Below are 16,738 nucleotides of genomic sequence, written 5' to 3'. Positions count from 1 at the left end.
ATGGTGATGGGAAGAAAATGATTTTGAACAATGATTGGGTGCTCCTCACGTCACTGATTGGGTGCTCCTCTGTCCATGACCCTCACCTCTTGTCCTGCCACGGCATGGGCGCAGGCACACACGCACGCAGAAAGGCAGGTAGGCACACATATGCTTGAAAAATAAACCTCCACTTTTCTGATTTACTGCTACATATTCATCAATAATAGGTAATAAACTATCTCAAACTTGATTAGCTCATCTTAGATCAATTGTACAATTTTCATGACCGGCATACGATTCGTTCGGTATTTACAATACCTGACCGTGAAATCACAGTAACAGGGTTATAAATGTGGACAAATGTTAGCTTTCTCTTGGGAGTAGAAGCCAGCTGTTACTGCTGACCAAGAAGACAAACATTCATCCATTTTCTAATCTGCTTATTCTCATGAGGGTCACTGGCATGCTGGAGCCTATCTCAACTACACCCTGAACCGTTTGCCAGCCCATCGCAGAGCACACATAGACGAACAACCATCCGCTCTCACACTCACACCTCAGGACAATTTAGAACGATCCATTCACCTGGCATCCGTGTTTTTGGAATGTGGGAGAAAACCGGAGTACCGGGAGAAAATCCACGCAGGCCCAGGGAGAACATGCAAACTCCACACAGGGAGGCTGGGCCGGAATCGAACCGTGCACCTCTACAATGCGCGGTTGATGTGCTAACCAGACAACCACCGTGCCGCCTCAAGGCTAACTATGTCATAAGAATCTGAAAAACAGAAGAGAGGGCAAATTTGATTTGTGATGGACTTAAAACTATAATTGCTAATGTGCAGTGACAGTCGATGGATTGGTTCAACCCCTCCTCGATGTCAATTGATACTGTTGAGCATGCACATTTGGACACACCAACCACCACAAAGTGCACCAACAGGTGAAATAAATAACTTTTATTATTCTTCACCGTCATACGAATCAACACCGAGCTGTCGCATTACTGCAGAATTTGGCCAAAAACATTTAACGGCACTGCTGCATCGGTCTGGACCAACCATGCGTAAAATCTCCTATGTGAAACAAAAATATATATATTAAAAAATTATACATACCACCGATATACAGATCTGATATAAACAGGCGTATTGGTCACAAACCAATTACAATTATAAACATGGCTTCTTTTACAAGACATACACAAACAGACTTTGGAGAAAAAAAAAAGGTACATTTCACTTTTTACATTTGTACAAGATTTCCATTGTCAATGCCCTCCCCTCATGCTGAGAACGCTGGCTACAGGCAAGTTGGCAGGCCCCAACTGAGCAAAGACAGTAGTTAAAACACAGGCGCTCACAACCTTGTGGACCAAATACTGGAAGTAAAACGTGAATCAACCCTGGTGAACGAGGCCTTCTGACACTTAATCATTGCAAACGCACGCACGCACACTTGTGTAAGAAACAAAACAAACATGCAAAACATGATAGGGAATTGGATGTGTATATTATATATATGTATAGATATACACAGTACACATACATACATACAGTATATATATATATATATATACATACATACATGTGTGTGTGTGTGTGTGTGTGTGTGTGTGTGTGTGATGGTGCCAGGTAGCAGAGCATGTAGCATAGCGTGCAGTTAAGCGCTTTCAGAGGAATAGCGGGAAATGTCTTTTAGTAACACCTAGTGGCCACTGTTGAAAAGCTGAAATCTGATTGGTTAAGGGCAATCTTGGCCTCCAAGAAGAGTCACCGATGTGACCGTCACAGGTGGTTTCTGCCATGTGTGAGAACCAAAACAGGACCTGGCACAGGGCACTCTTCAAGCTAGGACCACCACTGGCGCCACAATTGCAGCAGCATCAAGCTTCAAATCGCAATTAAATTAAGAGCAGGGCACAGATGACACATCTGATAAGATCAATGAACATCTATGGTGAATTGGAAGAGCTTTTGAAGCAGACATGGCTCTGCAGTGGTGCCCGTTTGCTGGCAAGAAACATAAAAAGGCATCGTCAACCAGGTCAAGAGGCACAATCAGGAGTGTGAATGCTGGTCACGGAGCTTGCATGGCTCACTGCTGCCTCACTGGGAACAGGGCATGTTTCAAAATTGCAGACGAATTGAGTGTTTCATTCAAGGTCTTAATTTGGGGGGTTTTCCCCTCAAAGTACAGCGCCTGATGTGGATGCGTTTGCAGCAATGAGATGTGGCAAAGAGCAATAAGCCAGCAGCAAAGCTCAGCTGCAGGATGTGGTTTCATCCAGGAGCAAACATGAGAAGGACAACTCACAAACTCATACAGGCAATGTTGAGAAACAAAAAAGGCACAAAGTGAGATGCCGAGTGACAAAGAGGGCGAGATGAAGGCGGCTGAGTTGTCCGCATGTTTTTGTTGTGTGTGTTTTTGTTTTTTTTAGCAGCAGCAAGGCCTGGTCATCAAAGGCAGGAGACTACATTCTGGGGTCGGGTTTGCAACGTAGACACCATCCCGCAGCACAAGAGGATAAGTTGGAAGAGAAAACGTTACCCCCAAAAAATAAAATAACGGGGTGTTTCCCAGGAGTTCATATCTTCACAAAGGAGGACTTGACTTCTCCCCACTTGAGAAATTAAGGTGCAAAACCAGAAAACTTGTGTCTTCTGCAGTTTTATACAAAGGTCCGGAAGCACCCAACCTTCTTCCTGGTCCGATATGGTTACAGCAAGGGAGCCCAGCGCAGTCCAATTAGCAGGAGGACAGAACGTTAATGTACGAAGATGTGCCTCAGCAATTCGTCTGCGCACGGACGCTGCTTGGTCTCTACAAAGATACGTTTGAGGAACTCTCTGCAGTGGTCCGACACGTGGGCAGGTAAGATGGGATTGGTGGGCTGAGTGGCAATCTTAAAGATGGCCGCCATGGCCTCAAACTCTGCCCAGGGAGGTCGCTGGGTCAACATCTCAACAACAGTGCAACCAACACTCCTGAGAGGAGAATGACACAGACACGGAACAGTCATAAGCACGAGTCAATCCGAGAGGGATTGTACGGTAGGGTTGAGTAAATTATCAATAGGTAACGTTACTGTGAAGATACCATATGATCGGTACTTTATGTTCGATGAAAATGTTAATTAGTGTCAAAATTAAAACACTTTTGGTGAAAACCAAAGCAATAAAATCATTTTTCACAAACACTATTTTAAATATACTGTACAGTACAGTCGAACCTCTTTTCAACGCACTCTGTTTCCGTTTTGACCCCTATAACGTTCACATTTCGAAGTCCCGATTTCACGTCGTTCATTTTGCATTTGCCGATTTTGCTTAAAACGAACACCTTTATAGCGTAAACTTCAAAATCAGAAGGTGTCACATGAATAGCAAGTCCAAGTGCAGTCTTTGCAAAGTTTTGGACGAATATGTCCTGAAATTGCCGACTGGAGCCTGTGCCCCCCGACCTGTGATATTAACACAGGAACACGCCACATGTGGTCCTACCAGATGTCAGCCTTCCTGCCGTAGCCCTCACCACTGATGACTTCTGGGCTCATCCAGTAGGGTGTGCCGGTCACTGACTTGATTCCCGTTCCTGATAGACAAATGGTCTGCAGCCTCCGACTGGCCCCAAAGTCACCCAGCTTCACGTTTCCGACCGAATCTCGGAGGATGTTGGCACCTGAAGACAACAACTTTTAAACTTTCTTCCATCGCTCTTCTCCATAATAATCAATAAGCAAAAGAAAACAAACGAAAAAAAAAAAACCTTACATAACGCTGTGTATGAGATAATTACCTCTTGTTCAAAAACTGTACAAAATACCAGCATTACAAATTCAGGATACAAAAAAAATTAAATGAATACAAAAATATCACTCTAATCTAGTCCAGTAACAGGGAAAAAAACAATAGGGTAGATTTATTCAAAATGTGGATTTTGTACATTTCATTTTTAATACGGAGAGAAAGAGAGGCCATATTCGAGTCCTTGTCCATTCTCAAACAACGGTAGTTGGCCAAACAAACTTTCCCAGAGTTAAGTGGCTAATTGATGACAAACTAGATCAGTGGTTTAGAGGTACCAAATCCAACCAGTTCATCTGCACATTCACTGAACCCTTCATTAGTGAAAAATAAAAATATGATTTTTTTTTTACAAATTCAAAACATAAAAAAACGCATTTATTAAAAACAGAAAAAAAGTTAACAGAATAAGTATAAAGTATAAGTTTTTAACTGTGCAATATACAGTGTATGCGGTATATATATATGTAATTGTTTTTAAAAACATATTTGGTATTGGAGAAATGCAAAAGGAATTAAAAGTAATAAATCATTAATCATTAATATTTTGATTACATGACGGTCTAAATTTTTTAAAGCATAGTGTAAAACCCAAAGCCTGGGGGCCAGATCCAGCCCGTCACGTCATTTTATGCGGCCGGTGAAAACAAATCATGTGTGTCAACTTGCATCATCCTTGCTAAAATCTGTCCCGAAATGTTAAATTGTCATGTGTAATGAATAAGGTTGAGATTTTGCAATTATTTTGTCACCCTGTTTACACTCAAACAATAATAGAACAAACTATCATAGTTGACTGATTTCAAAGCTAGCAAACCATGAATTTGTTCTGTAATATTGCGATGAGGATTAAGTATCTTTGTGGTTTCACGGTCGTAACGGCCCTACGAGGGAAGACGTAACTCGCAACAAAAATGTGTCACCCCTGTAACTGTATCGGAATTCATTTTTAACCTAACTCTCAAAAATACTGATTACATGCACGTATTACACATCGTTACTGTCAAACAGAAAAATTGGTCAAATTCTCTTTTTTTTCTAAATCTACCTGCATATTATCCAACACCACAACATCTTAAAAACCTGTGTTGTTTTTTTTAACTCATTCAAACCCTTTGGCGTCTAAAAGCGTCAATTAACGCATAGTCCCCGCGCCTCCCCATGAAGTCTAAAGGTGTCAATTACGTTTTTTCATGGGGGAGGGTGCAAGAGACTCTGATGCAACTTCTCACTGAAGGAGCAGGCTTGACTGCAATGTTAAATAGTAAAGAAATGGCCAGCAGGTGGCAGTGGTGCAAAACTCCACCAGGATCATGCCGCAGTAGTAGAGGGGGGCGTGATAGTGGAGGAGTGGTGGATGTGGATAGTGGATTGGAATATTAGCAACTAGCAAGTTATTGAGGTATTTGAGCTGTCACAAAAGCAAAAAATAGTGTCAAACTTGATGAACATGATGCTTGAAATGCATGCTTTTACAAAAAGCTAATTTTCTCTGGATTTCTGAGGAAAATCGGCCTTTTCCATAAAAAGTTTCTCATGCTGATTGCCAATGAACGGAGAAAGATAGAAACAAACTTTTTTTTCTGCTGAAAGAAGAGTGTATCATCTTTTTTCTGACAGGTCGCATGTTTATATAGCCGTAGAACAGAAAATTCTGTGGGCCTTGCAAATCAGTCAAAATTCAGTAAATGTGAGGGATTGAGGGGGTTGCTCTAGTGCAAAAGGGTGGTATTCAATGAGCTAAAAAAAAAAAATTTAGTTATTTTGAAGCCTATTTTATATATTTATTTGAAACCCCCTATTCAATGTTGCTCTTTGCATTAATTTTCACTGTGTTGACTGTTTCTACATTATTAATGCAAGTGTATCCATCTAACAAAAACGTATGCATTTCTGGTTTACATTTTTTAATGAGTGATCCTACAATGTTTCAAAAGTCACTTTTGCGGCATTTTATCACCAACATGCGAGTGTCGTAATATTTTGAGAATATCTATTGATCTGTCGATCCATTTAGACATACCTTTAATATCCCTGTGAACAATCATGTTGCTGTGCAAGTAGGAAACCCCCTCAAGGATCTGCCTGGTGTAGCGACGCGTCACGTTTTCCGTCAATGCACCGTAGGACTTTACTTGGTCCTTTATGGAACCCTGACGACACGGGACATCAGCATTAGGAAAGCATTCACAACCGATCGCACACTGACTGAAACTGAGCACTCACTCCAGGCATGTACTCCATAAAGATGGAGAGAGTTCGCTCCATGGAGTCGCGCAGACAACCGTAGTACTGGACAATGCGCTCGTGGCAGAGGTTTTTCAACAGCTGGATTTCACACTCCAACGCACTCACCTCCTACACTCAAGAGAAAAGAACATTGAAGGCATTCCTGCTCCGGATAAAAGACGAAAACGATGATGGAACAACAATTCGGACCTTGCTTGTCTCTGGACTCTCTGGATCAAACTGGACTTGTTTGACGGCCAGTTCCCGTCCGGTGTCCGCGTCGTAGCAAAGGAAAACCCGTCCAAAGGCGCCTTGCCCAAGGAGCTTCCCCAGTCGCCAGTTGGTGGGCGCACGTGGAGCTAAACACAAGGTGGGTAGTAACGCACTACAATTACTCACACTCACTTATGTACGCTTTTTGACAAACTGTACTTCTCAGAGTTGCTTTCAACCGACATGCTTTTCATTTTGCTGCAGTATTTCTGTTAAGGACAGACTAGGTGTGTGTTTTGTAAGGCTGCCACAAACAATGATTTTGGTCGGTGACTAGTCACTGATAGTAGTCACAATTAATAGGTATGCATGATATTTAACGGACCAATATTAGGGAAAACATGACTTCACTTTTATCAGGCGGATACTGCAAAATGAGGTTGATATCTAGGCTGATACCGGTAGTTCACAAAATTAGAATATCATGACAAAGTTCAACATTGTCGGCTTGCTGTGTCCCGATCTTCTCAGCTAATTAACATAAAACATGCTCCGAGGTTTTCCTCACCCTTTAAATGGTCTCAGTCAGGCTTAGTCTGGTTCAGAATCATGGGGAAGACTGCTGACTTGTCGGTTGTGCAGAATACCCTTACTCGAGAACAATAATTGGCTACTTTACCCACCCCTGCGTGTGATCAAGGTGGCAAATAGGAAGCTGAACATTTGCGATGTGAGAGCAACAACTCACAGCGGCTGGGTGGGCTGATGTCCATGACCGACAGGCTTGGCGTGCTCGACTGGTTGGCCTCAATGTCACTTCCCCTTCGCGGCCGCCTGGCAGGCCCAGCACCATCTTCCAGGTCGGGAGTGAATACGCTGCTGCCGCTGCTGGTGCTGGGAGATTGCTCGGTAGGACTGAAGCTGACAGGTGAGCGCAAACCGTGTGCCTGTGTTCGCCGAGCCCGAGGGAAGGTCTTCCTCCCTGGTGCGCAAACGAGAAGCGGAATGTGCGCGTGTCGTGCTTTGCCCACCTAGTGTTGCAGAGGAAACCAAACAGGAACACCAACCATCGCTGTAATCTTGCAGGCCAAAGGGAACGCCGTAGCGCCGAGGGTATGTGCCACCTTTTCCTGACTTGTCAAAGACTGGGATGTCGTACTCTGGAGAGAAAGGGACACCATGAGGAGCACTGTTCATGACAGAAGGTCCATCACAAGGTTGGGTGAATGCATTATGGGGACAGTCCATGCCAAATCAGCCAGTGGGCTGAACCAAGCAGATTTAGAGTTTCATGAAACTTGCTGTACTTGTTGATAGTGATGGCACAACACTCAATCTCAATTGTTAGGTCAATTGGAGCATGGGTTTAGGAGCTAAGGCCTGCCGAATTTTGACTTGATCGATCTTTGAATATCGAAGGGCGCGGATACTTTGATGACTGCTAAACAAAAAAAATAAACCCCATCTCTTTTATGTTTTAGAGAATTTTTCATGAAACATTGTATAAACTGCGTTTCATATTACTGAATGCTTTAGTTACATTTACTTTACTGTCTTACTGTCCTATGTGTGCGCACGCATGCGCACACGCACGCGCACACGCACCTGGAAAGTCCTGATGGTTGTCAGGGTAACTCTGTGCTCTTGGCATCCTTGACTTTGGATATTCACTGTTTAACAGACAAGCGTCACTTTCAAGTTGGTACCGTTGCCACTCGCCGTAGTCTGATGAAACCAAAATGTCTCTACCTGTCCAACGGGCTGTCTAAAGAAGGACAACTTCCAGATGCAGAGTTCTCGGGACTGCTCATGCTCAGGGGGTCGAGCATCTGAAGAGAAAAAAAAGAAGCACCACTCATACTATCTGTGTGTAGAGAAGTGCACGTTTTGCAGACAGGAGGCGCACCTGGTCCATGCTCTCTGGAATGAACTCTCCTTCACTGTTAATGCTTGTGAAGGAACCATTCCTGGCCACTTGCTGGAGTGCGTCAGGAATGTATCCGGGTGGAGGAGAGCTACGGTCCGTCGAATGAGACCCTGAGTCCGGAGGACACAACAGTTACTCAAAATCAAATTAGCATGCTAAAAATCAAGGATTTATCAAAGCTAAAACTTTGTTACACTATTGATAAAGGGTTAGAATCTGTTGCCATCTCACAATTCCAATTGATAATAGGAACTACTCTCGGATGAACATTTTTTATTTTTCATCCGAGAGTAGCGAACCAATAAATGATTCCAAACACAGCCATTTTCAGATTTTCAGTCCTTCACCTGACGATGCCAGCATGCTCTTCTTGTCTGTGACACTCAGTCCTGTGTTGTCCAACTCCTCGCAGGAAGGCAGAAGGCCCACATTGCAAGAGGAGTTCTGGAAAAAGAAAGCAGGGAGAAAAGAAAATACTGAAAAATAAGAGCGCCTTGGCGGTAAGGTCGGCGATAGACTTGACCCAAGTGACCTGCGAGGAGATCTGCAGCACCAAGAGAATCTTGAGACTCTTCATGTGAATGCTTCGATCTAGCAGCTCCACAGCCTTGTCCAGGTCATCTTGAACACTAAGTGGAATCACCAGCTGCGTGAGACAAGGAGCGGAATGAGCGAGGAGAGCCATGCGCTGCTCAGTAAAACACAGACATGCTCCCTCATTCAATTGTTCATTTTAGGCCTGCCGCACACCGGGCAAGGTGACACAACGGTCGCGTCGAGTGCATGGTTCCGCATGCACTTTGTCGCCAACTAGGTTTGCGGTGAGTTCAAATTGGAATCAGATGGAATGACCGATCATGTTCTGTCACATGACCTTTTGCAATTAAGAAAAAACAAACCTGGGTTCCAGATAAGATCCTGCCGGGTGTCACCGCCTGAATTGGACATTTACCAACCCTTACACCGCTAGCCTCCACGGCAGGTGCTGAGCCTTTGCGCCACAGTAGCCCGCACACAATGAATGGGTTGGTCAATGGCTGCTCTTTGCTGTGCTAAGTGCAGTGTGAAACGAACTTTATATATAGCTCTGGCAAAAATGAAGAGGCTAAAAAGAACACAAATACATATATGGAGCAAAATCAAAGATTTTTGCAGCAGTCTCTTAATTTTTTCCAGAGATATATATCATGTTTGACAATATTTCCTAACTATATTTATCATTTCATATGTACTAGTGGCTAAAAGAAGCGTGATGTCACTGACATGCACAAATGCATAAAGGTTTTCTTATCTTCTTGTGCACATTTTCAGCATGACGTCTCTGATCCACTGGTGAAAGGACACTTTGATCCTATCCTCTTTCATCTATAACTGCTGAACAATAACTGAACAACGTGTATGCAGAAAATTGGTGAAGATTGCACGACTGTCTGTGTCCTATGTGTTGTGTTGTGTTATTTTTGTTATTTTGACTTCAAAATGGCGCCGCGAGAGTGGCTGCCTTTCCAGCAGCTCCTCTATTTTGTTGTTCTACTTCTTCCTTTCATAACTTTGCTGCTGTGAATTGGGAATTTCTCCATTGCGAGACTAATAAAGGTTTTCTTAACTTCTTATCACCAGTGTCGCAATGCATTCTGGGTTATGCCACACAACGGTTGCTGCTCTCTACCGAGCAAAGCAAAACACATGCGAGCTACTGTCATCATCGGAAAACCGCAAGGCTTTTGGATGTCATTTTCAATCAAAGGAGAAGGGGAAAAAAAAGGCGAGGTAAGCCTCCAAAACTTTCCCTAGGATGTGCTACAACCATGGCGCCATACATGCAAATAAAGTTTCTACCAATTATACTGAACTGGAAATTATTTTGGAAAACTTGATTTTATAGTGCCCTGCGATTAGCTGGCAACCAGTTCAGGGCATCCCCCGCCTACTGCCCGAAGACAGCTGGGATAGGCTCCAGCACCCCCGCGACCCTTGTGAGGATAAGCAGATCGGAAAATGAATGAATGATCTTATGTTAGTAACAACCAAATAGAATCTATTCTGCTCAAAATGATCTATTTAATAGATCAGATTGAGCAGGCATGCCATGACTGTCAGGGATCTTTTCAAATGACATAACGTCACAGTGAGTAATAGCAGTGGCTCTACCTCGTTGTTGCTGTAGTGAAGGTCCATGGTCTGACCGAAAGCCACCTTTGCTTTTTCCCTCAAGTCGTCCAACTTGATGGGGCGAGAGAATTGCAAAATCCTACACGGAACAAAAGGAGAGGTCAAGATCAACGGGTGCACGTTCAAAGAGGAACATGTGTTACAAAGCCAGCCTTGTGCTTCACCTCTTCTCTCCTTTAAACTCGAACTTCACTCTGACGTCGTTCTGTCCCAAACACAAACATTGAGAGAAAGACAAATGGCAGAGAATTGAAATACTCAGCAGTGCAATGTATCACAGTCTATGTAGTTCGCAATGCTGTGATCGTCTCAAGCGGGCGAATACCCATGTTTTTTGACCGAGAACTGGACAAATATTTGCAGGTATGAGTGATTTATGGGAGTGATAACTGCTGCGTTATGTCCAGTTCGAACACAGTTTTGTCCATGTGAGCAATAATTAGACCAAGGTTTTCTCTTGTTTGTGTGTGTGTGTGCGCGCGAGGGTTATTTCAGTTTCAGAATTTTAGTTATAGTTGGTTAACTATTTTGAAAGCATTCTTATTTTTATTTCATTTCATTAACTAAATTGTTTTCTTTGTTCAATTTTAGCTTTTTAGTTGGTTTATTTTCATTTACTAAAATAACTTTGATGTGTGTGGGGGGGGGGCGGATTTGATGAGGAACTCAAAGGATATGGCCCTTTGAACAAATGTGCTGCTTTGAAGATGACGATATTGAAGCAATTCTAACATAGCGATATCGCAATATTGCCGTTACGTGACATCTCTATCTATGACTGGCAATCAACAGGTTCATGGTACCATCTGCCATCTAGTGGAAGACCATTTCATATTCAGCCCATCACTGTACTCTAAATTGCTGGCATAGATGGATGAACAAAGATGAATAAATAATTCGCCCAATGGAATGAAATGTGTTAATTTGCGCGGCTCAGTTTATAATGTCTCAGGGTTCACTGGTTGGGAATCACTGTTGTCGGAAATGGCTGCAAATAAATCACAGAGCTGAGACTGAGCACAGGGCTTCTTACCAGGTTCTTGGGCGAGGAGGCTTTGGGTTTGCCCAGGTCTGACAGGAATCCGGCAGGACGGCTGGAGCGATGCAGTTCTGCCAGGTCCTGCATGATTGACTGCAGCGCCTCCTGCTCATCTGCTCATTATATTTGCCGCACAAGTGTTGTTACAAATACAGCATAAAAACAAAACCTTGACCACAAATAATGGCATATGGTGTGTATGTGCTTCCAAGTCCAACTTCCAGTACAGCGGAAGCCCCTTCAGTTGTACAATTTGGAATTTAAATGTTGTACCTGTTGTTTATTCTTTATCTTGATTCACATTTTTGTTATTCGTATTACTTATTTTTTAAACATTTATTTTCAAGGCAACATATTTGTTTTTATGTTTTCATTTGTATTAAACAAAAGACAATGTCTAAGAATTGGATGTGCAAATTAAGGAAACAAAAAATGCTTTTCATTCTAATCAGTTATGTTGCATTCTACTTTTAGAGAATCAGCTAGACATTTGAGGGAGGGTGTACTCATGGTATGACAAAAAGATTTGGGGGTACACAAGCCAAAAAAGTTGGGAAACACTGCAGAAGTTATCACTGTATCGTTGTCTATCAATGACACATTAGACTTCCCGCTTATGGCTAATATGAGTCGGTGATTGGTAGATAAAATTGTTGTAATTTTAATTACAGTGGTACCTCTATTTACGAAGGTCTCTTCATACGAAATTTTCAAGTTATGAAACGCCTCAAGAGGAAAATATTGCCTCTTGTTACGAAACAAATTTCAAGATACGAAAGGTAAAAATACAGTATGGGCTGCTACTCGTAGCGCCGAGTTTCTTGAACGCAACATACTTGTAGCTGCTCTGCCATTGGATATTACCGAGCATCATCCTGGCATCCCATTGGCTAAGAGGGACTTCTCTACCATATGGGTCAATGTGTGTAGATAGATAAATTTGTGTCTATGCACCGTCCTCGTCATTCACCCATGAGGTATTCTGATAGTTTTACGTAAATGTGAATCACCCAGAAAAAAGTGTTCACCAGTCAGGCGATCGCTCACTCTGCTGATGTTTGCCTTGGACATTTTCAACGGAAAGTTAAAGGCCGACAAAAGCAAACGTCATTGAATCAGTTCTTTACAAAACGCCAGGCAAAAACCACTTCTGAGAGGGAGCATGAACTAAAGAGGGGGGGGGGACGATGAGGACACAGTTAAAAGTTAGATGATCATTTTTATTCTGTACTCTATTCTTTGTTTTTTACATTATGCACAACTTTTATTTATTGTGCAATAATCTAATTGTAACATGTATTTGTTACATATTTTGATGCAATTTTTATTCTTTAGGAAACATTTATGTCTGAATTGGGGGGGGGGGGCTTGAACGGATTAGGGCATTTACATGGAAAACGCATCTCTACTTACAAAATTCTCTAGTTAAGAAATTTCTTCCAGAACCAATTAATTTCATAAGTGGAGGTACCACTGTACTATTGAATTGTGTTTGAACCATTCTTAATTATAACACCACATACCATGTTAGAGGTTCAATTACACTTTAACTTCTCATCTGATTTAATGGCACTGTTGAAGTATAGTAATTGCTGCATAAGATGTTGTCAAGTTGTCATGTAAACTACACTTCTACATACCCATCATATTGGCACAACGTTTGACCCAAGAGGCCAGGAAAGAGGATTCTCCCATCAAAGGGATTCCTTCCTCCTGTAAAGACAAGTCAGGACAAGAATATGAGCACAACTGAGCACACTGGCATTTCTTCTTCATGCAGTGACACGTTAACCTGCACATTGTCGCTGTCCAACAAAAACGAATTTGCTCTCAAAACCTCCACGCTGTGCGGGTTGTCAGAAAAAACAAATGTGATTTACCCGATCAGCTGATACAAAATCTGTGAGCATCCGTCAACAAAGGAGACTTCAAACCACGGATTCACTTGCCTGACAGATGAAGAGTGTGCCATGAAAGATCATCATGTGCTCAATCTGATCATTTATTTCTTCATTTTGACAAATAAAGGCAACTTTCTTCCCCTGCCTCAAGATCAGCGACTGCCCTACTTAATCTTTATTTGTCAATACCCACCCTGACACCGCTTTTGTGTGATTTTAATTCATGACTATAACTTTATTTCTTCCTTTTAATGCATTGCACTGTAAGGGCTTTGAGTAATTGTCAAACTGCTATTAAATGAAATGTATTATTATCTGTGCCAGGAATATTTTATAGTGACAGGTAGTACAATGAAATGGAACTTCTGTCATCTCAGGGAAGAACATGGCCGACCTTTGTAAGGCACCAATCTCAGTATGCAAAGTGGTGTCGGTGAAAATCACTCTGATTGTCTGTTAGCCAGCAAATGTAGCCAGTGCATGAGCTACAAGTCCAGTAGCGGCAAAGAAAAATGCATTATCTAAACTAAATTAAGCAAAACCCTCCTTTTTATTTGAACTTGGTCCTGCGTGTGTTGCCAATGTTTTGTGTGTTGTTTGTGGAACCATGAATGAGCGTCGCGGTGAAAAGAATTACTCCCTAGTTAGAGAGCTAAAGGAGAGAATGTCGAGTTTGAATAGCATGGAAGTGCTTATGTGCCAGCGCTAGTGAGGCAAGTTTGTACTACAGTAATACAATTTTTTTTCCCCCATCCATCCATCCATCCATTTTCCACCGCTTATGCGGGGGCAGCATAAGCGGTGCCTCTCCCCAGCCACCTCTTCCTGGCGGATCCCAAGGCGTTCCCAGGCCAGCTGGGTGACATAGTCTCTCCAGCGTGTCCTGGGTCGTCCCCGGGGTCTCCTGCCAGTGGGATATGCCCAAAACACCTCACCAGGGAGGCGTCCAGGAGGCATCCTAATTAAATGCCCGAGCCACCTCATCTGGCTCCTCTCGATGCGGAGGAGAAGCAGCTCTCTGAGCCCCTCCCGGATGACCGAGCTTCTCACCTTATCTCTAAGGGAGAGCCCGGACACCCTGCGGAGAAAGCTCATTTCGGCCGCTTGTATCTCGTTCTTTCGGTCACGACCCATAGCCCGTGACCATAGATGAGGGTTGGGACGTAGATCGACCGGTAAATTGAGAGCTTCGCCCTTTCGCTCAGCTCCTTTTTTTTTTTTCCAAGAAACCTATACCTGTTTACAATGGTAAACAGAGATAGCTGTTCACACCCTCACCATCACAAACTTGCAGTGGACATGCTTAGCAGTAAATTAATCAAATTTAACATGTTTCTTCTTCGTGAACAATTAAGATTTGGACAAAGCTGTTTACTGTGCAATAATATCCAAACATAGAGAGCACTGCCTAATGGCCATATTTCCTTTATTTCATTTTACGTTTGGGTGTCTTAGTTTGGCACTTGAAGACAGTGTGTGAAGACATCTTATTTTCAAGATTTAATTTTTATACGTTTTTATTTCTATGCCTGTGGCAAGTTCCAATCTGTTGAGTTCAAATCAATGCCAAATGTTGTAATGTATATCATTTTTTATTATTCATTCAGCGATTACAAACATATTTTATACTCCAAGTAGAACATGAGAGAAAATAGAATTACATTGCTGAGTAACTAATCACTTTTACAAGGCAGTAACTGAGTACTCACTCCATTACTTTTGGGGAAAGTAATTTGTAATTACTTAATTAAAGTAACATGCCCAACACTCAGCACGGTGGTCGACTGGTTTGCACATCGGCCTCACAGTGCAGAGGTGCAGGGTTCGATTCTGGCTCCCTGGCTTCCTCTATGGAGTTTGCATGTTCTCACCGTGCCTGCGTGGGTTTTCTCTGGGTACTCCGGTTTCCTCCCACATTCCAAAAATATGCATGGCAGATTGATGGAACACTCTAATTGTCCCCAAGTGTGATTGTGAGCGCCGATGGTTGCTCATTTATGCATGCACTGCAATTGGCTGGCAACCAGTTCAGGGTGTCCCTCACCTACTGCCCGAAGACAGGTGGGATAGGCTCCAGCATGCCTCCGACCCTTGTGAGGATAAGCAGATTAGATAATGGATGGACGGATGCCGAACACTGCTCATTTTGCACTTTGCCTCAACTGTATTAAAGAGCCCGATTATGTGCCTCTCAGGTGAGAAACAGTACAGTAGTGATGATCAAAAAGCATGAGATAACATCATGTGTGCTATGGGAATGTATCCAATTTCACTTGCTGTACAATAATTAATCGGTAAATTACTTATTTGTAAATTATCAGCCATTTACTGCAGCGACGAGCAGTGACAGGCAATGAAATATGTATCCATTAAATGTTCGAAACACGGTCCATAATTTACTTTCAGGGTTCATTACATGTGTTTGTTTGGTGGTGTGCCATGACATGTATAATATGCGCCTTTCCTCAATAAAGGTTTGGAACACTACAGCACATGACTTGTTACTACTGACAACAAACATTGGGGCCGTGATTCTGGCCTGCTTTGCAGAGAATTAGCGCCTGCATGCTATCGAGTAGCTCGGCTTGATGAGCCCCGGCTAGCTAACACTTCACGTCAACTTTCGCTCGTGAATTCATTCCACAGCCAAGCGGCTACAGTTCGGCGGCCGTGTCATCCCACGGCATGCAACGACGTCCTAAGAAAGCTGAGCGGCCAAACGCAGGAGACACTTCGGTGCACAGTTAGCTGTCAGGGCAGGGAAGTTGTCAAGCTACGCTAACGCTTCAGTGAACCAATCGTCAAGCTAGAGTATTCTACGATCGCTCCCATTGCACTGTCATGTGGTGAAACGCGGCTGCGAGAGCACGCCAACGTTGTGCTCGTATTTTATGTCTCTCACCTGGATGGAACGGAAGTCAACCACTCATCCACAGGGCCGGAGCCTTGCGCCCCGAGCCCCGCGGAGAGCCGCCGCGAGCTGAAGTTTGGCACCGAGCTGACAAGTTCGCTCGAGAGCTGCTCGGGACACGACGACGAGGCCCTCGGGCTGTCACTTTAGCCCACTCTGCCCTGGAAAACCAACATCCAATGTAGCATTCAGGCAACGACGGAGCCCCCTCTCTGCAGAATTATTTGAATAAAAAAGAAAAAAACGTTACTGAAAAAAAGTTACTGCACACCTGCGATTTTATGCTACTTTTCGCCGTGTTGGGTGAGGTGAGTGACTACGATAGCTTTTGCTTGCTGTGGCCTTAACAGTATCAATTGCTGGATTGTTTATTGTGTGTGCCGGAAAACGCTCGATACTTTACTAACAAAATAAACGTCTTATACGATCTCATATGATGGTAAAGCTTTTATTTTATAACCAAACACAGGAATTTGGCGTTTCTTATTATAGTATACTTGACAAATCATGTATTTGGAAGAAAGTACCAAAACACAACCTAAGATTGAGAAATAA

General features: G+C 43.0%; 1 protein-coding gene across 2 annotated transcripts; it reads right to left on the bottom strand.

The window, feature by feature from the left end:
- Positions 1-926: 926 nt before the first annotated feature.
- Positions 927-16,526, bottom strand: map3k2 (mitogen-activated protein kinase kinase kinase 2). Of its 2 annotated transcripts, XM_086121146.1 has the most exons (18): positions 16,455-16,526; positions 16,175-16,344; positions 13,012-13,084; positions 11,366-11,484; positions 10,497-10,537; positions 10,312-10,411; positions 8,693-8,806; positions 8,508-8,604; positions 8,140-8,270; positions 7,983-8,062; positions 7,839-7,903; positions 7,301-7,393; positions 6,982-7,215; positions 6,231-6,379; positions 6,018-6,149; positions 5,815-5,944; positions 3,489-3,666; positions 927-2,972 (listed from the first exon to the last, which is right to left on the bottom strand). In XM_086121146.1, the coding sequence occupies exons 3-18, from the start codon at positions 13,064-13,066 to the stop codon at positions 2,753-2,755; spliced, it is 1,938 nt and encodes a 645-aa protein (XP_085977272.1). In that variant the 5' UTR covers positions 13,067-13,084; positions 16,175-16,344; positions 16,455-16,526; the 3' UTR covers positions 927-2,752. The 2 variants fall into 2 exon arrangements, with proteins under 2 accessions (XP_085977272.1, XP_085977263.1); XM_086121137.1 differs by having other exon boundaries at positions 16,175-16,526.
- Between the last annotated feature and the right edge of the window lie 212 nt (positions 16,527-16,738).

Source organism: Hippocampus guttulatus, chromosome 1 (assembly GCF_054856545.1).
Source record: "Hippocampus guttulatus isolate MCC_2025c chromosome 1, RoL_Hgut_1.0, whole genome shotgun sequence".
Taxonomy (NCBI): domain Eukaryota; kingdom Metazoa; phylum Chordata; class Actinopteri; order Syngnathiformes; family Syngnathidae; genus Hippocampus; species Hippocampus guttulatus.
This window is presented reverse-complemented; position numbering and strand designations above follow the sequence as displayed.

Excerpts from the sequence above, each read along its gene's own strand:
- map3k2 (XM_086121137.1), bottom strand. The coding sequence starts at position 13,066 with ATGGGAGAATCCTCTTTCCTGGCCTCTTGGGTCAAACGTTGTGCCAAT. Across the intron at positions 7,216-7,300 it reads CCTGCAAGATTACAGCGATG|GGAGGAAGACCTTCCCTCGG; the intron begins GTTGGTGTTCCT and ends TTTGCGCACCAG. Across the intron at positions 5,945-6,017 it reads TTATGGAGTACATGCCTGGA|GGTTCCATAAAGGACCAAGT; the intron begins GTGAGTGCTCAG and ends CCGTGTCGTCAG.